The 23,351-nt window shown below is 39.6% G+C and overlaps 1 protein-coding gene across 5 annotated transcripts in view; it reads left to right on the forward strand.

Annotated features, from left to right (window-relative positions):
* Window positions 1-23,351, forward strand: part of LOC123755734 (uncharacterized) — a 318,192-nt gene that overhangs the window by 68,269 nt on the left and 226,572 nt on the right. For 3 of the 5 annotated variants that reach the window (XM_045738480.2, XM_069300012.1, XM_045738481.2), the window contains exons 3-4: window positions 15,074-15,150; window positions 17,882-18,007. In XM_045738480.2, the coding sequence (XP_045594436.2) occupies window positions 15,074-15,150; window positions 17,882-18,007 (203 nt within the window). The remainder of the gene's footprint in view (window positions 1-15,073; window positions 15,151-17,881; window positions 18,008-23,351) is intronic. The other 2 variants (XM_069300013.1, XM_069300014.1) reach the window with 2 other exon arrangements.

Raw genomic sequence — 23,351 nt, forward strand, 5'->3', positions numbered from 1 at the left:
CCAAACACCGCGCTCAAGCTTCATTTGAGCAAATATTTCTATAAAATCCAATTCTTATCCGATCGAGTTGGGGATTGTATACATGTTTGCCATGAAATTTCTGTTTTCTCTAATAACCACATTGCCTATTTGGGAGAACGGCATTGTATTGTATCTTCGTGGTAAGACAATTATATTGTTGACACGAGTGTAATCGACGTAGTTTTTTATTTGGTGCTGGTCTAACGCATCCTTGTGTGACATTTGAAATTAAATTTGGGTGAAATTCCCAAGAAGAGAGAGTCCGCCTGACTCAGAGGTGGGTTCTCCTTCCACACCATAACCCCTCTCATCCTTCCCTCCTCCCCATCGTCTCCCTCAAGCCAGCAACTACTCTTCATAAGGTAAAGTAAACATTAAAACATTACAACAAAACATTTATATTTACATGTGCAGTATTATATTTACATAAAAGTCATACAAGTATGGATGTTTTTGGGAGTGGAACGGATTAAATTTATTTCCTTTATTTTAAATGGGGAAATTTGTTTCTTAAAACGAGTTTTCCAGGTAACGAGCTCGGTGCCAGAACGGATTAAACTTGTTAATAGAGGTTCCACTGTACACAGGTTATATATAAGTATTTGCATGGTTTGTTCACCATAACGAACCACTAAGTTGATATTGTGAGTCAAAAAGCAACGAGGAGTGACCGCCACACACCAACCAGCACTGGTAAACTGGTTGGTGTGTGGCGGTCACCACACCAACTCAACAACACTTCACTCGCCCTCATTCTCCTCCCACAATACTGTTTTTGCATTTATTCACTATACACAGACATTATATATAAGTATTTACATGTTTTGTTCACCATAACTACATCTAAGCTTGTATGGTGAGTAAAGGCACAAAGACGTAGCTACTTACACAGTCAGCTGGTGGTGGCCGCCCTCAAGACCAGACGCACTAATATTTCTCCTCCAACAATACTGTTTGTGGTGTTATTACCGTATATACACACATTATATATAAGTATCGACCTTTTTTATTCACCATACCTGTACAAATAAGCTGGTATGGTGCCTAAAGACCATAGTGGCCACCAGTAAACAACATAAGTCGTGCAGACGACGCACCCCCCCTCACCAAAATGAAGGCTCCCAACCTACTCTTATTGCTGTTATCACACTCTATACACACGTTATATATAAGTATCTACATTTGTGTTCACCATAGCGAACCACTAAGCTGGTATGGTGAGTGCAGTCAATAAAAGGTGGCCACACACAGTCAGAAGACGACGCCACAACCTTCCCTCCCCACAGCCTTACTCCTCCCTCCATGGAGCACAGCGCTAAATATCACCACAATCCTGCTATTATCAGAATCCTGGTCAGTTTTATCACAGTCAGGGGTCTTCTATAATACTAACATCGCTAACTAATAGCATGATCATATATATTATGGCATTTGTAGGCGATGCTGTGGTCAAAAGCTGAACAGCGGTGCTGCTAGCTCGTCTTGTGTGTGCCATCCTTGGTGGCTTGCTCAATACTGACGCTCTCACACCCAAGAATGTTGGTCTGGATTTTTTTCTAGGTGGCATCTGGCAACTATTGGTCGTGGCTGCACTATAGCTGCCCCTATCCCAGGCGGGAAGTTTATATTATAGCACTAGACATCAAATCATATATACTGTAACCACGCGATTATCCGGGATTCGAACATCCGGAAAACGCCCTTATGCGGCCAAAACCGTGACCAGATAAAGTTATCCCAATATCCGGCCAAAATGGCCATGGGAGCCGGATAAAAGCTGGTTTAGCTGGATAAAAAATCGGAGCCGGTTAACTTGCTGCCATTGTTACACTAACCGGACAGTCAGCCTGTAAATCATTGAATTGTCTGGATATGTAAGCCATGGGGCGGGCCGTACCGTATTAATAATTAATTAAGAGTGCGTACCGTATTAGTGTGTATCGAATTTACTCAGTTTCTATGATCGAGCCACAGAGATATTACAGGAAAGAGATGGTTGGGTTGACTGCATCTATCTGGACCTAAAAAAGGCTTTCGACAGAGTTCCACATAAGAGGTTGTTCTGGAAACTGGAAAATATTGGAGGGGTGACAGGTAAGCTTCTATCATGGATGAAAAATTTTCTGACTGATAGAAAAATGAGGGCTGTAATCAGAGGCAATGTATCGGAATGGAGAAATGTCACAAGTGGAGTACCACAGGGTTCAGTTCTTGCACCAGTGATGTTTATTGTGTACATAAATGATCTACCAGTTGGTATACAGAATTATATAAACATGTTTGCTGATGATGCTAAGATAATAGGAAGGATAAGAAATTTAGATGATTGTCATGCCCTTCAAGAAGACCTGGACAAAATAAGTAGATGGAGCACCACTTGGCAAATGGAATTTAATGTTAATACATGTCATGTTATGGAATGTGGAATAGGAGAACATAGACCCCACACAACCTATATATTATGTGAGAAATCTTTAAAGAATTCTGATAAAGAAAGAGATCTAGGGGTGGTTCTAGATAGAAAACTATCACCTGAGGACCACATAAAGAATATTGTGCAAGGAGCCTATGCTATGCTTTCTAACTTCAAAATTGCATTTAAATACATGGATAGCGATATACTAAAGAAATTGTTCATGACTTTTGTTAGGCCAAAGCTAGAATATGCAGCTGTTGTGTGGTGCCCATATCTTAAGAAGCACATCAACAAACTGGAAAAGGTGCAGAGACATGCTACTAAGTGGCTCCCAGAACTGAAGGGTAAGAGCTACGAGGAGAGGTTAGAAGCATTAAATATGCCAAAACTAGAAGACAGAAGAAAAAGAGGTGATATGATCACTACGTACAAAATAGTAACAGGAATTGATAAAATCGACAGGGAAGACTTCCTGAGACCTGGCACTTCAAGAACAAGAGGTCATAGATTTAAACTAGCTAAACACAGATACCGAAGAAATATAAGAAAATTCACCTTCGCAAATAGAGTGGTAGACGGTTGGAACAAGTTAAGTGAGAAGGTGGTGGAGGCCAAGACCGTCAGTAGTTTCAAAGCGTTATATGACAAAGAGTGCTGGGAAGACGGGACACCACGAGCGTAGCTCTCATCCTGTAACTACACTTAGGTAATTACACACACACACACACACACGCACGCACATATCTTAAGAAGCACATCAACAAACTGGAAAAGGTGCAAAGACATGCTACAAAGTGGCTCCCAGAACTGAAGGGCAAGAGCTACGAGGAGAGGTTGGAAGCATTAAACATGCCAAAACTAGAAGACAGAAGAAAAAGAGGTGATATGATCACTACATACAAAATAGTAACAGGAATTGATAAAATCGACAGGGAAGATTTCCTGAGACCTGGCACTTCAAGAACAAGAGGTCATAGATTTAAACTAGCTAAACACAGATGCCGAAGAAATATAAGAAAATTCACCTTCGCAAATAGAGTGGTAGACGTTTGGAACAAGTTAAGTGAGAAGGTGGTGGAGGCCAAGACCGTCAGTAGTTTCAAAGCGTTATATGACAAAGAGTGCTGGGAAGACTTGACACCACGAGCGTAGCTCTCATCCTGTAACTACACTTAGGTAATTACTTAGGTAATTACACACTCTCACACTCTCACACTCTCACACTCTCACACACTCACTCACTCACTCACTCACTCACTCACTCACTCACTCACTCACTCACTCACTCACTCACTCACTCACTCACTCACTCACTCTGTCTGTCTGTGTCTGTCTGTGTCTATCTGTCTGTGTCTGTCTGTCTGTCTGTCTGTCTGTCTGTCTGTCTGTCTGTCTGTCTATGTCTGTCTGTGTGTGTAATTACCTAAGTGTAATTACCTAAGTGTAGTTACAGGATGAGAGCTACGCTCGTGGTGTCCCGTCTTCCCAGCACTCTTTGTCATATAACGCTTTGAAACTACTGACGGTCTTGGCCTCCACCACCTTCTCACTTAACTTGTTCCAAACGTCTACCACTCTATTTGCGAAGGTGAATTTTCTTATATTTCTTCGGCATCTGTGTTTAGCTAGTTTAAATCTATGACCTCTTGTTCTTGAAGTGCCAGGTCTCAGGAAATCTTCCCTGTCGATTTTATCAATTCCTGTTACTATTTTGTACGTAGTGATCATATCACCTCTTTTTCTTCTGTCTTCTAGTTTTGGCATGTTTAATGCTTCCAACCTCTCCTCGTAGCTCTTGCCCTTCAGTTCTGGGAGCCACTTCGTAGCATGTCTTTGCACCTTTTCCAGTTTGTTGATGTGCTTCTTAAGATATGGGCACCACACAACAACTGCATATTCTAGCTTTGGCCTAACAAAAGTCATGAACAATTTCTTTAGTATATCGCCATCCATGTATTTAAATGCAATTCTGAAGTTAGAAAGCATCGCATAGGCTCCTTGCACAATATTCTTTATGTGGTCCTCAGGTGATAGTTTTCTATCTAGAACCACCCCTTGATCTCTTTATCAAAATTTTTTAAAGATTTCTCACATAATATATAGGTTGTATGGGGTCTATGTTCTCCTATTCCACATTCCATAACATGACATTTATTAACATTAAATTCCATTTGCCAGGTGGTGCTCCATATACTTATTTTGTCCAGGTCTTCTTGAAGGGCATGACAATCATCTAAATTTCTTATCCTTCCTATTATCTTAGCATCATCAGCAAACATGTTGATATAATTCTGTATACCAACTGGTAGATCATTTATGTACACAATAAACATCACTGGTGCAAGAACTGAACCCTGTGGTACTCCACTTGTGACATTTCTCCATTCCGATATATTGCCTCTGATTACTGCCCTCATTTTTCTATCAGTCAGAAAATTTTTCATCCATGATAGAAGCTTACCTGTCACCCCTCCAATATTTTCCAGTTTCCAGAACAACCTCTTATGTGGAACTCTGTCGAAAGCCTTTTTTAGGTCCAGATAGATGCAGTCAACCCAACCATCTCTTTCCTGTAATATCTCTGTGGCTCGATCATAGAAACTGAGTAAATTCGATACACAGGATCTTCCAGATCGAAAACCATACTGTCTGTCTGATATTATATAATTTCTCTCTAGGTGTTCTACCCATTTAGTTTTGATTAGTTTTTCCATTTCCAATAGATTGGAACTATGTTAGCCTGTTTCCACACGTCTGCTACGATTCCTGTACACAGGGATGCCTGAAAGATCAGGTGAAGTGGAATGCTGAGCTCAGGTGCACATTCTCTCAGAACCCATGGTGAAACTCCATCTGGGCCAGCTGCTTTGTTCTTACCGAGCTCCTTGAGCATTTTTTCCACTTCGTCTCTAGTCACCTCTATGTGCTCTATGTTGTTCTCTTGAATTCTTATTGTATCTGGTTCCCTAAAGATTTCATTTTGTACAAACACACTTTGGAACTTTTCGTTTAGTGTTTCACACATTTCCTTTTCATCTTCCGTGAATCTATTTCCCATTTTCAACCTCTGAATATTATCCTTTACCTGCAATTTGTTGTTTATGAATTTATAGAATAGACCTGGTTCTGTTTTACATTTGTCTGCAATCCCTTTTTCAAAATTTCTTTCTGCCTCTCTCCTCACTGCCGTGTAGTTGTTTCTCGCATCTTTGTATCGCTGGTATGTTTGGGGGTTCGGCCTCTTCCTGTATTGATTCCATTTTTGTGTCTTTTGGTCTCTAGCCCTCTCGCAATTTCTATTGAACCAATCCTGTTTCCTAGTTCTGCATCTCTGTTTTGGTATAAATTTTTTTGTGCCTTTATCATATATTTCACAAAACTTGACATACATCTCATTTACTTCCTTGCCTAGCATCAAGTCTGTCCAATTATACTCACTAAAAAAATTTCTAAGGTCACCATAATGTCCTCTCCTGAAGTCTGGTTTTTCAACTGCTTCAACCTCCTTATTTTCTTCCAGCTTATAACGCATTGCATACTTTATTCCCAAAAAGACATGGTCAATTTTACCCAAGGGAGGAAGGTACTGAATGTCAAATATCTCTTCCTCCTTCCTGGTAAATATCAAAACTAGCATGGAGGGAACGTCCCCTTCCCTCATCCTCGTAGCTTGTTTAACATGTTGATACAAGAATGTTTCCAGGATGAGGTCTACAAATTTACAGGTCCAAAAATCTTCTGTTTTAGCTTCATATGCTTCCCAGTCTATGGATTTCAAGTTGAAGTCACCGACTATCAACAGTCGTGATCTATCGTTATCCGCTCTCGCTATAATCTCTCATTATTGTTATAAGACCTTCACGTTTACTATCTAGCTCTTCCTGTGACCATGTGCTGCTTGGCGGCGGACTATATGCATTTATTATCATTAGTTTATCATCCTCATGGCAGATCTCTAGTGCTATTATGTCAACTTCTTGTGGATTGGCAGTCATTATTTCGTTCACCTTTAGGTGTTCTTTTACCAGTACAGCAACGCCACCGCCTTTCCTAATTTTTCTGTCCCGTCTCCAAATTGAGTAGCCCCTTGGGAATATGACCTAATTTAAAATTACATCTTCAAGTTTTGTCTCCGTGAGTGCAACAATGTCTGGTGTCTGCAGCTGTATTACATCACTTAACTCCAGTATCTTTGATCTCACTCCATCTATGTTGGTGTATGCAATCTTCAGGAACTTGTTCCCCCTCTCCTTATTCCTCACTCCCCCTCTCTCTATTGATTTTGTTGGTTTGCCTTTATGTACCACTTTACTGGTTTGCCTACCCCTATCACTTTGTAGAAAACAAAATTTATTTCTTCTTCATTCCTGCTCTCATTTAAATGTTTTGCCTCGGCGAGGTTCAGCTTCAGCTTCTCTCTATCTTCTTTTGAAAGATCTCGTCTTAACGACCACCCTTTCCCATCCTCATCACTTTGCAATTTTCTAGCATTCCTTAGTACTTCTTCCATCTGTTTGGCACCGTTTAGGGTGATCCTCAAAGGTCGATCTTTCCCTTTTACGTACCTGCCTATTCTCCTGTAGTCGCACACATTCTCTATGGTTGTAAGACCTTCTACGAGGCCAACAATTTTATGTACTACTTTAGCTTCTTCTACAGCTCTTTCTGACCTAGATGTTATCGCCTTTTCTTTGCAGCCAAAAATGATCAGGGACTTACTCCGATCAACTGTGTTTTGCACCAACTTCGGGTTAAATGCCAATTCTTTCCTCACTTCCAGCCTAATGTTTGTTTTATCTTGGTTGCTGCAGTGTTTGACTTCCTTTACTGCTTCTTCTATTTTTTCCTTCTCCTTGGCCACTTGTGCATAAGTGAGTTGTGTGACCACCTTTTATTGACTGCACTCAGCATACCAGCTTAGTGGTTCGCTATGGTGAACACAAATGTAGATACTTATATATAACGTGTGTATAGAGGGTATAAACAGCAAGAGAAGGTTTGGAGCTGCCATTTTGGTGAGGGCGGTGGCGTCGTCTGCACGACGCCACCGTGCAGACAACGGTGTTGTTTACTGGTTACCACGATGGTCTTTGGGCACCATACCAGTTTATTTGTACAAGTATGGTGAATAATACAGGTAGATATTTATATATAATATGTGTATATAGCGTAATAACACCACACAGTATTGTTGGAGGAGAAATATTAGTGCGTCTGGCCTTGAGGGCAGCAGCCATCAGCTGACTGTGTGAAGTCCTTCGTCTTTGTGCCTTTACTCACCATACAAGCTTAGCTGTACAGTTATGGTGAACAAAACATGTAGATACTGTTATGATCTCAGCCTACAGGAGAAACGAGTCTCCCCCTTGAGAGTTATTCAGCAAGCCTGACCTTACTGGAAGGTCCAGGAAATATGGAGGTGATAACACAGATGTAAAATAGTTTGTTGGATTTAAATAACAATTTAAGATTATGGGCAGTGAAGAAGAAAACAGATAAATGACTGGTTAGGAGATGTAGATACTTTGCTGGAGGTGTGGCGCTAGCTTCTGGAGGGCTTTGAGCTCATTTGAGGCCAGACATCGCAGGGGGAAAGCCGCGCTCCGTTGAGCTCCCGTCAGAAAGGGCCCCCTAGTGATATATCTCCAAGAGAAGAGAAGGGTGCAGACGTGCCATCTGTGGAATCGAGCTGAGAACGTTGTGGTCTGAAGTCCTGGATGGCTAGGAGAGTATTAAGCCGCCCAGAGACATTATCGTGGGCCGTGGCAGCGCCCTGACCAGGCTTCGTCAGAGGGAGGAGCGCCCTCGACCAGATAATCTGTGGTTTGTCTTTGGGGAAGAAGAAGTTGCTGAGAACTTCGAAGCCAGCACAGAGGGAGTAGTTGATGAGACTCCAAGGTAGTGTAGCAGAGGACCTCGAGCTGTGAGGAGAAGCAGTGAAGAGGAGTGTCACGTGCTTCTGTAGAGGTGGTGAAGCACCATAGTTGCTCGAGGGAACTTCATGGTGTAGCAGCCAGGAGAGCTGTGGAGGAACCTAGCAGAAGGGTGAAGCACCGTAGTTGCTCAAGGAAATCTACATGGTGTAGCAGCCTGGAGGAGCTGCAGAGGACCCTGGTAGTAAATCCGGAAGAACCTGAAGAGAGCAGGGTAGTGAACTTCTAGAGGTGGAAGGGAGGTTCTGGTGGATTACATGTAAGGAGTTGATAGTGTTTGGTTGTCATTAGCGTGCAAGACGCAGTGAGAGGTGAGTGATTGTTTGCATTCTTATGTCAAGGAGTGTTTTATACAGTACTGAAGTTTAGAGTTACAGTCGTAGGCTGGATTACATACAGATGTATGTGTTCTAGGACTGATAGAGTGATCGATTGATCATTGTTGTGTATCAAGGAACATTTATACTGATATATGTTATTGCATTCACATGCTGATTTTCTTTGTACACATTTATATGTGTATATATATATATATATATATATATATATATATATATATATATATATATATATATATATATTATATATATATATATATATATATATATATATATATATATATATATATAATATATATATATATATATATATATATATATATATAATATATATATATATATATATATATATATAATATATAATATATATAATATATATATATATAATATATATATATATATAATATATATATATATATATATATATATATATATATATATATATATATATATATATATATATATATATATATATTATATATATATATATATTATATATATATATGTCGTACCTAGTAGCCAGAACTCACTTCTCAGCCTACTATTCAAGGCCCGATTTGCCTAATAAGCCAAGTTTTCCTGAATTAATATATTTACTATAATTTTTTTCTTATGAAATGATAAAGCAACCCTTTTCTCTATGTATGAGGTCAATTTTTTTTTGTTGGAGTTAAAATTAACGTAGATATATGACCGAACCTAACCAACCCTACCTAACCTAACCTAACCTATATTTATAGGTAAGGTTAGGTTAGGTAGCCAAAAAAAGCTAGGTTAGGTTAGGTTAGGTAGGTTAGGTAGACGAAAAAACATTAATTTATGAAAACTTGGCTTATTAGGCAAATCGGGCCTTGAATAGTAGGCTGAGAAGTGCGTTCTGGCTATTAGGTACGACATATATATATATATATATATATATGTATATATATATATATTTATTTATTTATTTATTTATTTATTCTCTTGTTGATAGTGCAACAGTGTATGTAGACTTGATCTACTTGAGGAGGTTGATAGTATCAGGTGGTGAACCAGGAGATAGGATACCACTTGATAAGCTGATGATAGAGTTCTGATGGTGTTGGAGTGCAACCTGATTGTAATAGTATAGAGTATAGGATTCATTATTATTATATGTGTATGTATTGTGTATGTGCTTTGTCCAGTAAATGTATTCCAATTTGCTGGTGTTTGCCCTTGTCCTAGTGAGGCTTCCCAGGAAATAGTAAAGAAAGAGAGAGAGAAAGAATCAAGAACCACCGCTGTGGACAGCGTAGGATGGAAAATTAGTAAGTCGAAGGGGATTGAGGAGATCATATCACATAAGGAGGGAGTGGGGAGTCACAGCGGCTCGAGTGGGTATGTGCACGTGACAACGAGGCTGAGTGTTGGAGCCGCATCCCCTAAACGTGTGACGTTGAACCCCTCTCCAAGAGCCAGATGCGCCTAGTGTAATCTCCTAGTGAAGTAAAAGCACTCTGCCGAGTTGTGGGTTGGGTTGTCCGTAAAGGAGGAACACGCAAGGATCAACACCACCAACCCAAACTATAATAATACTTGTATATAACGTCTGTATATAGTGAATTATAGCAAAAACAGTATTGTGGGAGGAGAATGTGGGCGAGTCAGATGACTGGAGGGAGGGCGTGAGTGGCTGGCTGGTACACGGCGGTCACTCCTCATTACTTTTTGACTCATAATAGCTACTTATTGGTTCGTTATAGTGAACAAAACATGCAGATACTTATATATAACCTGTGCTTATAGTGTAATAACCGACAAAGTATTTGTTCACTGATTGATGAACATAATTGAATCAACAATATGCACACCATATTTTTGAGTACATCAATGATTCACTCATTTTATTATATAAATATATCAAACTACACGCTATTGAATAATATTACAGCAAAAGAACTATGAAAAATCAATCGGAGACATTGAAATAATTAGGCAATTGTCTCTTTGTGGCAACTCCAGCCTGACAGCTGGCGAGCAACAGACCGCCTGGGACGCATGCTGAGTCAGCGCCTATAATTTGCCAGACTTCCCCGCCCTATAGCGGGCAATATATGCCACTTACGATTTTTTTTATTATTTTTCCCGTGATCAGTGAACACAAATTAACAGGTTAGGAAGAAAAAATATTTTTTTTTTTCAAAATGACATGCGCCTGTGGGGATGACAGGATATTAAACCCCGAGCATGTTAAGGGTTAAACTAACGAAACAAAGCTGCCGGAGAAATATACGAAAATTCACTTTTGTAAATAGAGTGGTAGACGGTTGGAACAAGTTAGGTGAGAAGGTGGTGGAGGCCAAAACCGTCAGTAATTTCAAAGCATTATATGACAGAGTGCTGGGAAGATGGGACACCACGAGCGTAGCACTCATCCTGTAACTACACTTAGGTAATTACACACACACTCACTCACTCTGTCTCCACTAGATTATCTGGACTATATGGGAAGGGCCCCCCAACCGGATAATCACGTTTTCCGGATAATGGTACTTTTCACTTATGAGTCCGAAAGTGACAATTTCCAACTATTTTTATAATACAAACAACATAATTTGAATTGCCTTGCCACATATAATTATTAAATATTCAACTAGACACTTCATCTTACTTTGTTGGTGTTTGTCTTCTTGATTGATGCCACACATCTCGAAGTTAAGAATTCTTAACAATTTACATAACCTATACTAACACAACACTAAAATTAACACTTAAAATTACTGTACAGTTCATTAAGGAAAGTTAGTTTTGACTGCCAGCTGCTGAAGCTTCACTGGTTGAAAGCATTTGGCTTGCCTGTGAGGCCTCGCTTGTTGAAGGCGCTTGCTTGCGCCTCACTTGTTGAAGGCGCTTGGCTTGCCCGTGACGCCTCACTGGTTGAAGGCGCTTGCTTGTGCCTCACTTGAAGACGCTTGGCTTGCCTGTGAGGCCTCACTTGTTAAAGGCACTTGCTTGCGGCTCACTTGTTGAAGACGCTTGGCTTGCCTGTGAGGCCTCACTTGTTAAAGGCACTTGCTTGCGCCTCACTTGTTGAAGACGCTTGGCTTGCCTGTGAGGCCTCACTTGTTAAAGGCACTTGCTTGCGCCTCACTTGTTGAAGGCGCTTGGCTTGCCTGTGACGCCTCACTTGTTGAAGGCGCTTGCTTGCGCCTCACTTGTTGAAGGCGCATGGCTTGCCTGTGATGCCTCACTAGTTGAAGGCGCTTGTTTGCGCCTCACTTGTTGAAGACGCTTGGCTTGCCTGTGAGGCCTCACTTGTTAAAGGCACTTGCTTGCGCCTCACTTGTTGAAGGCGCTTGGCTTGCCTGTGAAGCCTCACTTGTTAAAGGCATTTGGCTGCCTGTGACACCTCACTGGTTGAACAACATGTAACTTTTCTTTAATTGCTAGGACAATCTTCTTCCTCTTAACACCTCCAGAACGATTGATGCTGCTACCAGACAGTCTTGGCCAAAAATGTTCAAAGTTACTATGAAAATAAAAAAGTTATTTAAAAAAATATTTCACTAATGGCGCTGCACTGTGATGCCTCACTGGTTGAGGTGTATAACAGTAACTTGTCTTTAATTGTTAGGACAACTTTCTTCCTTTTAACACCTCCAGAATGATTAATGCTGCTACCAGACATAGTCTTGGCCAAAAATGTTCAAAGTTACTATGAAAATAAAAGTTATTTAAAAAAATATTTCACTAATGGCACAGCACTGTGTTGCAACACGAGGGACGGGAGCACATGGGTTGACCAATGTTGGACGGGTCCACTTGGGGCAGCTATAGCACGTTACGTATGCCGCCGGGAGGAAAAAAACTCACAATATTTTTGAAGGAAACTTCAGCCTGTGCACAGTGGTTTTAGGAAACTTATTTATTTGTTATTACATAATTACTAGTACAGTGGTACCTCGAATAATGAATTTAATCTGTTCCGTGTTCGTCATGTGAAACGTATGTCATACAAAACGAATGTCCGCATGTAACCAGTGTGATGCACTGTGTTTATTGTGAAATTTCCCCAGTGTGCATGACTTCAAATGTTCCCAAAAAGTCATTTTTCATTGTAAAATGATAAATTACCTTCCCTGAACATGTCTATGTAAAAATAATTACCAAATTCCACATACTTTGGCTGTGAGGGCTTGGACAAGGTGGGCTGTGACATCATCGGGGGCTGGTCGCCGTGTGTGAAGCTCCCAGACACGGTCGCGCAGGCCATTCGAGCACCGTGTGTTGCCACAAATATATTTTCAAATATTTTTTTTATGTACAGTATTTCCAATGCGGTTTTATTTGTTTCTTTTATCGTATATGATGCATATTTGTGACCTTTACAATATGTATACAGTAGAATGTTCATAATTTTCCATGAAACTGTGATACATGTGTCAGTAATGTGTCCACAATAAATGTTTATTGTCACAATATTACGTGGTAAAAATTCACTAAAATTACAATATGTACAGTTTCACATACTAATTTCACAGGAACACACTGTATTACACTCAGTACTTTGGAGGTGCGTAATAATCAACGAAGTAGTCCATGGTACACAGCACGACTTTGCTCTCGTTGCACCAGCTACAGATAGATTTTCGCTTCCTGTTTCATCGTTCTGTGTGCTTGCAAATAACGCACTTGCGTGCACCCTTGGCTTTAGTACTTTGTAAGGTCCCACACAGGAAGAGATTCAGCTAGCCTCAAAGAGTGTCCATCAGTCAGGAAGAGATTCAGGTAATCTTGAAAATATCTATGGAAAACACCACCATGGAAGCCGCTAACACTGTTCATCTATGCTATTTGTATCAGATGCATCATCACCGAATGCAGAAAACGATTCATCTATGTATCATCTATATAAATTGGAGATGACAAGGGTGGGGCTCAGAGCTACAACTGGATACACTCCCTGTATCATCCTCATAGGTGCTGTATCACTTGCATCCGACCGTTGTGTTAAGTCCTTATTGCGCCTAGCTTCATCAATATTATGACCATTATGTTCTTCAAACAACAAGATCTGAATTTCACCGACTGAGCGCAATCTTTCAGCACCATGTCGGACAGGTGTTTGGGAGCCATAGGCACGTGTGCCACAAATAGTTGCTCACGCAGTACTGACCCAGCCAGCAGCCCTTGTCTTTCGTATTCGTTATAGCAAAAAGTTCATTCAGTGTTTGTTGGGTAGGCTGCTCCATTATGACAATCTTCCATTATGACAATCTTTCTTTGTTTCAAATGTGTTCCATTTGTTTTGTATTTGTCACTTACGTCTCAATAATGGAGCAGCCTACCCGACAAACACTGAACGAACCTTTATGGCATTTGTCCATTTTTCAAATTGTTTCAACAGTTCTTTTATTTTTATTTTTTTTATTTAAAAAACATGGAGCAGCCGACCTGTAGACCACCGAACGAACCTTTTTGACATTTGTTCTGGTTTTCAAAATTCTTCATTTTTTATTATTTACGTTTTTTTATGTAAGAAACATGGAGCAGCCTACCTGCCGACCACCGAACGAACCTTTTTGACATTTGTTGTATATCAGAAATTTCATTTCTTTTTTTTTAAGAAACGTCAATGCCTTGCAACATCTCAGCAGTCTCCCCTTTATATCCCAGCATCATTAGCATCTTTAAACAAGAACAACATAATTTATGTGCATCGTCGGAGGCGTCTAAGAATGTGCAAGAAGCAGCGCGACCCCACCATGTGGTGTTGACGTTACTCAAACGAGTGTTCACCATACAGGAAGATTTGACGCCGATCGGGCCGTTTGTTACCCAAAATGTTCGCCTTTTGGGGCGATCATTATATGAGGTACCACTGTACTTATTTCATTTGTTTTTGGCTATGATTAATTGTTCTAAAATAAATGGTAATTCCTGTACCCATGTGGTCCCTCCCGACGTTCCCCTCCCACACTCCCGACACCACCCACCCACCCACCCCACCTCCTCCACCATGCGTCTAGAGCCACAGGCAGACGGGATTAATACGGTACGGCCAAATTTTTATCCAGCTAAACCAGCTTTTATCCGGCTCCCATGGCAATTTTGGCCGGATATTGAGAACTTTATCCGTTCACGATTTTGGCCATATAAGGGCTTTTTCTGGATGTTCGAATTCCGGATAATCACGTGGTTACAGTATATAAATATATAAATATATAAAATAGTTGAATAATGGATTGTGATGCAAAACCAGAATGTTGGGAGGTTGTTCGTATTAGCGTTCATTATGTGGACATTAGTAAAGTGGGAGACCCCGTTTAGGAATAAGCAAGTAGTGTAGTCGTAGTGAATTTTAGGATGGTTCCTAATATTAATTAATTTCTTTATCATTTCAGTCAAGATGTTCACAAATCGGAGCACATATGCCCTTACAACAATGAGAGGAAGGAAGAATTCATTAGGAGAGGGCAATGTAAGTACAGCAACAGCATTTGTTTGTGTACTCTATTTGCAGGTAAATACAGTATAGTTTGACCTTAAATATCTGAAGTTCAATATAGTGGAAACCTTAGAAATCTGGAAGATTTTACAACTAGAAACAATTGTTCTAGTTCTATATCAAATATTTTCAAAATGTGTCAAGAAAATACAGACTATGATTAATGCTCGACAATATTTTATCAAAATTATTAGTATTTTACCTTTATTAGTAAATGTTAGTAAATAAATACAGTACTGTATGCTAGTTTTTTGTTATCTGTACTTAAACTATATTAACAATGATGCAATGTACTAAGTAGAATGTAACTTAGGTATTGGTCACCCAGTTCTATCACACACTGTTGACATGTCTCAAGCCTATTCATTCTCCTGCATTGTTGCCATTGATCTCTGGCTGCTCAAGACATTTTCATTTATTTTTTTTTGGATTCTGCTTCATTTATGAGTAGAAAAGATGTCTGCAGCAAGAGCAGTCTTGATAGATGAGATAGGAGGAAGGAGAGGTAAAGTATCATAACATGTACCAACATGCTAAATTGATGTAGAAAAGCGATTGAGGCTGGGAACCATAGAAGCACTAAGCCTTTTCTGGGGAGCCCATTGTGGGGCCCTTTGGCTATCTCGCATAGATTGCTCCCAACTAGTAGGTTACATCAGCTGTAGAATTTTGTTTGGCCTACTGGGGACCAGAGTCAGAATCTGACCCCCCTCACTGAGGTGCAGGTGACACACTGTTACCCCACCGGGTAAGCACCCAGGATGTCAGAGTACCAGTACAGACCACTGCTGGTTTTAAAGAGATCAAAACCTCAAAAACTGCCAAACGAACTCCACCAACGGTGTAAACAAGTAATCGAATCTCTTGAAACAAGTGTGAGTTCTAACCCCATTCAAAAATTGGATGGGGTAGGGCACAGCTCCCAGTGCTCTATGGTCTGCTACACCACTTTTATCACTGATGCAGGCAAAGTGCCAGCCATCCTTGGATTCTGCTCTGCAGGAGCCATTTGCTTGCTGCTGTTCTTGGTTTTAGTTCTGCTTCACTTGTGTGTTTTCTATCAGGTTTTTGTTGTGTGGACCTGGCTTGTAGGGTGCTTGTGTGCTCAGGGTTCCTTTTCTTGAGTGCACACAAGTGCTGCCCCTGAACTGACAGAGTTCTCTGGTGTTTGCAGGCTCACTCTCTTAGAGGTCAAACCTCTAGAGTGAAGACTCTTCATTTGGGTAAGTCATGGGTCTTTTCACCCACTCTGTGGTCTGCCTCACAACTGCATTGACTGGGCTGTATTGGTTTACTTTATTACATCTGGTGAGTGACCCCAGTGCCTGGATATCTTACTTGGCTTGTTCTTTGGGGCCTGGGAAGCCCCTGTGGGTTTCAGTGTGGCCTATGGATGTACCCTTATGAACCTGCCTTATGTGAGTTTCAGGGCTGTTCATTGTCCGTGTCATGGGGCAATGGTCATTCTTTCTGTCTCTGGCCATGTTGCCTGTTGGGTCTGTGATAGTTATGGCTCTGTCTCTTTGAGGGTTTACTCTACCCATGTGGCTCTTCTCTCTCACTCTCCTCATGATGTTCAACCATATTGGGCAGCTACCACTTGGCAGGTTCATTTTGCCCACCTTCAGCAGTTTCAGTTGTTTGCCTAGTTAAAGTGCCCATAGCAGGGCCCATCTTGTTAGGAACCCAGAATTAGAGGTGTTGATGAATTCTACCTTGGTTTTGTCCAGGTCTCCTCTTCCTGACCCTTTGGGTGTAGTATGCCTGGCTTCTGGTCTCCTCAACCGCACTGCCTACAGTTTTGAAACGTCTCTTTTATGATTTAATATTTTTTCTTTATGTGCACCAGGATGACAACCTAAAAGTGGGTGTGCAGGCTAAGGGTTACCAAATGTGGTTTACAGTGAATTAAAGATAAAGCTATTATATATTGTTTATTTTACTCTAGAAAATTCCCTGCAAGCCTTCATAATTTTTAGCAAAGAAAACAAAAATTAGGAACATAAAAATATAATATTTTATGAACTCTAGAATTGTAAAAAATCTTTAAAAAACCCAGAAGTTATCCAAAATATTATTGTCCAGATTTTTTGGGTTACAATAATTCAGATGCGACATCTGAATTATTGTAACCCAATGTTATTGACATCTGACACAATGCAGCTCTGAGAAAAGCATTGTGTCAATTTTGCTCCACAGTGTTTAATCATGGAGTTAACAAACTTCCCAAGACTCTTTATTAAAGATACTGAAGTTGGAAAATATAGTGGATTGATGAGGGAAGATTTGCATGTTGTAATAAACAGTTGTGTGTGTTAATTCTTCATAGTGTTAATAATAATGGCAGGGTATATTGTTTGTCATAGCTTTGGATTATTATGTGTCATAGTAGTATTGTCTCTTACAGTGCAAGCCTAAAACTAGCATTGCACTGTTCACTTGGGCCTAGTTTAAAAATTGTTATTTGTTTAAAAATAAGGCAAGGTATTTTAGTTTTACTGTATAGGTGCAATGTTGTATTGTTTCAAAATAGCTAATTGACAACAGTAAATAATAATCTGCATTTTTACTTGTGTGTGTTTTGTTAGGTAAGTGTTTTATGTTCATTAATTTGGGGGAAGCCAAGTATGATAAATGATAGTCTTTAAAATTGTTCTCTTAAAATTAAAACTAATATATAGCTAAGGCTTTTTTTATGATTTAGGTATCAACAGAAACCAGAGTCAAGGAGAAGTGGATCTACTGGCCAAGTTTGAAGCTGATGTGGTGACAGCAGAGAAACTTACAGGAGGGGACATGAACATCCTACACACCTTGGGTGAGGTTGCGGGTAAGCGCAGAATAGACTATAGTGACCTGGGTTTTGGACCGTCTAAACCCAAGAAGAAAAAGGAGGAGGGTACCAAGAGGGGATCAGATATTGGGCAAGCTGTTGTGTACAAGATGGTTGGCAGCAGAAGTATAGGTAATAAGCTGCAGAGGGTTGTGATTCAACATAAGGTGCGCATTCTTGAACAGCCTAAGAGAGAGAATGCCGAAGAAGATATGCGTGCAGCATCAAATTGGTACAAGTGTTATAGCTGTGGTTACACGTGTTCCAGACTAAATGTAATTATTTGGCACAATAAAGCTCACATAAAAAAGGTATATAATTATGATACAGGTATCAAGATACCTGGGCGAAGGAAAAGAAAACAAGGCACCCCAAAAGCAAATAAAAATATAAAAAAGAAGGGCAAAGATGCAAAGGGCAAAGAGAACTTGGATCATGCACATACCAATGGTGATGTATCAGGTTCTAAGAGAGATTTGCAAGATACACAGCAACTGCTGATGGATTGGGACGATGATGATGATGATGTAATAGATGGAGACAGAACTACAACTCTTCCTGCAGGTTTAGATAAAGCTGAAAGGCAAAATGAGTCCGATGATGGTTACAGCGATGTTGATGACTATCCTCCTCCGCAGCCCAAGTATGAAAGAAGACCCATGCCAAAGGCATCTGATATCAACTCTGCCTTTGATGCTCTTCTTGCAGCCACACCTGCAATTCCAGTTACTCCTTCTTCCAGTCAGACTTCGAATTACATTAATAATGATTCAGACAGTGATTACAGTGACTGGGAAAAATATTATTCCAGGGGCTCTGGATCAGGGTCAGAGGATGAGGAAGTAGAGCAAGAGAGTGATATTAAAAGCCTTTGTGAAGGAGAGGAAGGAAAAGCACAAAGAACTGGGGGTACAAATTCTCAGAATTCACAGGAAGACAAAGAAAATGATGCAGAATGTACACAAAAAGAGAAACACATTGTTGAAATTGGGAGTGAGGATCACACAGAAAATACTCCATCTCCAAAAATTAGTAATGTAGCAGATGGAAAATCTCAGTTCCATAACTATAATTATCGACAAGAGGAGTTAACCCCAGAACCCGAGGAAGATGAAGTGAAGCAAAGTTCTTTAAATACACATTACGAACCAACAGAAAACATGGACGAACCAATAGAAGACACAAGTGAACTTATTGAAGAGAATAATATGCCATCTCATATTATACCAGAATATGTTGAAGTCACCGATGATCCATGTCAAGATGGCGAGAGATCACCCGACAGATCATACGGTGAGAGCGACAAGCCAGTTGAAGTTAATTATGAACCAGTTGAGGACAGTCATAATTTAAGAGAAGGTATTTTTGAACCAAGAAGTGACACACATAACCCAGTAAAAGATATTTATGAATCGGTTCAATGTTTTGATGAACCAAATGAAGATGTTCAAAGTTCAGCAGATGATGATGATAAACTAGGTGCTTACAATGATGCTCCAACTGAAGAAGACTCTGGTGCTCCATCTGATTACATTGAAAATTTACATGAATATGCAGATGAACCTGATCATAATACTGATGAACCATCTACTTCCCATCTTGGTGGTGACACTCATGAATCATCTGATGACATGGGACAGCTAACTCATGAATCATCTGATGACATGGGACAGCTAACTCATGAATCATCTGATGACATGAGACAGCTAACTCATGAATCATCTGATGACATGGGACAGCTAACTCATGAATCATCTGATGACATGAGACAGCTAACTCATGAATCATCTGATGACATGAGACAGCTAACTCATGAATCATCTGATGACATGGGACAGCTAACTCATGAATCACCTGATGACATGAGACAGCTAACTCATGAATCACCTGATGAAATGGGACAACTAACTCATGAATCGTCTGATGACATGAGACAGCTAACTCAGGAATCAGCTGATGACATGGGACAGCTAACTCATGAATCACCTGAAAACATGGAACAGTTAACTCATGAATCAGCTGATGACGTGGAACAACTGACTCATGAATCAGCTGATGACACGGGACAGCTAACTCATGAACCAGCTGATGATGTGGAACAGCTAACTCATGAATCAGCTGATGACATGAGAGAGCTAACTCATGAATCATCTGAAAACATGGAACAGTTAACTCATGAATCAGCTCATGACATTGAACAGCTAACTCATGAATCAAATGAGAACATAGAACAGCTAACTTGTGAATCAAATAATGACATGGAACACCAAAGTCATGAACCAAATGATGAAATGGAACAGCTAACTCGTGAATCAAACGATGAAATGGAACAGCTAACTCATGAATCAAATGAGAACATAGAACAGCTAACTAGTGAATCAAATGAGGACATGGAACAACTAACTGATGAGCCGAATGAGGACATGGAACAGCAAACTCGTGAATCAACTGATGACAATGAACAGCTAACTCAGAATATTGACATATTAAATAAAAATATTGATGAATTTACACAAAATCTTAATATGAGACTAGCTGAAAGTGCTGCAGTTGTTGATGATGCTCCAGAGACATTGAGATTAAAAGAGAGAAGATACGATCCAATAAAAGAAACTAGTGAAACGGCTTTGGATGAAACTTGTTCATCCCCAGAACCCTCCCACTCAAAGAGAGAAGGTGAGCTTGAAGATAGCAGTGAGCCAGTGAAGACAAGTGATGCAGCAACAACTTCAAGCTCAGGTACAACTTACATGTTAGTTGCAGTGGATGCCCATGGCAACACTGTCCCCACTGTTCCCACACCAGCACTCAGTGAAGGAGGCAATGATCTCGTTGCAGTCGAGGCTACCATGGAGGATGGAACTACACGCACACTATACATAGACCCCTCACAGTTGGGCCCAAATGTAGACTTAAATAATTTAATGCTTCATATTGATTCAAGTGGTCAAGAGCATGTTATCATCCCATCATCATCATCTTCCGATTCAGAAACGCCCAGTCAAGAATTGTCCTCAACGGATACGCGTGGCCTTCATCATAATATTCCAGAAACTTCAAGTACACAAGTACCATACCCAGTAGAAACTCGAGGCTATCATGATCAGATGAATTATATAGAAGCCAGTAGGGGTGATGAGTACAGCCCTGCCCAGCCTGAAGAGGGTGACAGTTCATGAACTAGAAGGTTCTCTTACCAATTGATCTGTGGTTCGGTGTGTTGAGTAATTCTAACAAAAAGTGTGTCCTTTCAATGCCTTCTTAATTATTTTTGTGTTTCATTTTATTTAAGAGTATATAATGAGATTATTTGGAATAGTCTACAATGAAGGAAACAATCACCCATTACATTATAAACTTGTATGTGGTTTTGTTTTCCAAGATAGGTATTGACTAGATAGGTATGCACTTTTGATACTATAATTACAGAGATACACTTGCTAAATTATTAAATGTTATATTACAGTAGTAGAATGTCAAATTTTTTTAAAGAAGCACTAGACTATCACAAGTTTTCACAATAAGACTTTAATGTCAAATTTTTGTACTCTTAAGAATGATTCAAATTAGCATTCATTCATGCTTCACTGTATTACCTCTATTTTTATAGATATATGTCTAGCTTCTTATCTCATGCAAATATTATTTTCTACTTCCCTATACAGAGTAGCTTTCTTGTCGTTGTAGTAAGTAGATTTAGTGTGGGTTGACAATGCAGTAATCACCATGTTTGCCATCACCTTACATACTACACCTTCTATATTGCAATACTGTATCAATGTTCACTTCTGGGGTTATGATCTCAGTTTTTAGTTGTCAGCATTAAGAGCAAACTGTCCATTCAAATTAACGTACATTATACATACTGTAATGCAGTTTTATTTTTCTGGTGAATCTTAAAACATCAGCTGATAGGTGATATGTAAATTATCAAACTTCAAATCAGAATATAAACATATTAGAACTATGAGTTTAACTATGTAATATTTTTGGAAATGTGCTTCTGTGATTAGATTTTATGTTGTGCTAAATGCATACAATATGGAGTATATATTGCTTCATGTTGAACTGTTAGCACTGGGCAAGTGGTAATATTGTATATCTTTCATTTACTGCCACAGTATTTTGACTTAATATTAACCCTTTTGGTGTGTGTATTGGCAAGATTTTCTTCTCCATTACTGATCTAAAACACCAATATACATTTTGCTCTTGATGCTAATAGACTAGAGTAAAAACTGACATCGTACGTCTTCGTCATATCCCAGAAAAATTTAAACATACAGTAGTTAAGTTATTTGTCACGGTATAAAAAGTTTCTAGGAAAGTGTCAAAGTATTAATATAGTCCTCATTGGGTTTCTGAAGGTACAGAACTTTACAGCGTTTGCAGTTGGACCAGCCTAGTCTAAGCATGTTTGATTTTTGTTAGTGACAATTACATGAATTCTTTTCTTTTATATTGTATGCCATCATGCATGCAAGAATATATTACACTTTTCTTAATAACTGTAAAGTGTTTTAAGAATGATAATTAGTGTGTATTAAGTATACTTGTCAGGAATATATCTAATATTTTTGACCTGTTTTCTCTTGTTTTTCTTTTCTTGTGCCTGCTTTTGGATAATGCTCACCTGAGAATGAGTTTGCCCACTGATTTCATACTTCATATATTTATGCCTTTGTTCAGTACAATCTAAATTATTCCATTCACTTGGGCTGTAGGAGACTCGAACTGCAGACCCCCCGCGTGTGAGGCTGAAGCTCTATAGACTATTGAGTAGTGTTGATGATGAAAGTTTCCAGATGCAGCATCCTGCTGCCAAACTGCTGCTGCTTCTGGAAACTTTCCTTGTTAAGACTACTCAATAGCCCAGTCATTAGAGCTTGGGCCTCACACGCATGGGGTGGGTTGAGTCTCCTAGAGCCCAGGTGAATGGAATGTTTATTTCCATGGAAGTGTGGATGACAATTTATCTAAATTATTGTTATTGATTAATGTAACCTCATGAAGGTTTCTTTGGGAATGAATTTTGTCAGTTTTGATTCTTTGTTTGGCAAACATTATATCGACAATGAATGTGCTAGTCTGTATCAAACTGTGAACAGTATTAGGCAATGTGCTGAGCAGCCTTTGGGAAATTTGCACGCACTGTAGTCTTCTTCAATTTTTCCTGTTTCAAATGGGTAAAGAGAATAGATTATACCCCCTTATCAAAGATGGGTAAAGAGAATAGATTATACCCCCTTATCAAAGATGGGTAAAGAGAATAGATTATACCCCCTTATCAAAGATATGGGAACTTACTACACAACACCAGTACAGTAGTTGCATTTTTGAA

Source organism: Procambarus clarkii, chromosome 43, assembly GCF_040958095.1.
Source record: "Procambarus clarkii isolate CNS0578487 chromosome 43, FALCON_Pclarkii_2.0, whole genome shotgun sequence".
Lineage (NCBI taxonomy): Eukaryota > Metazoa > Arthropoda > Malacostraca > Decapoda > Cambaridae > Procambarus > Procambarus clarkii.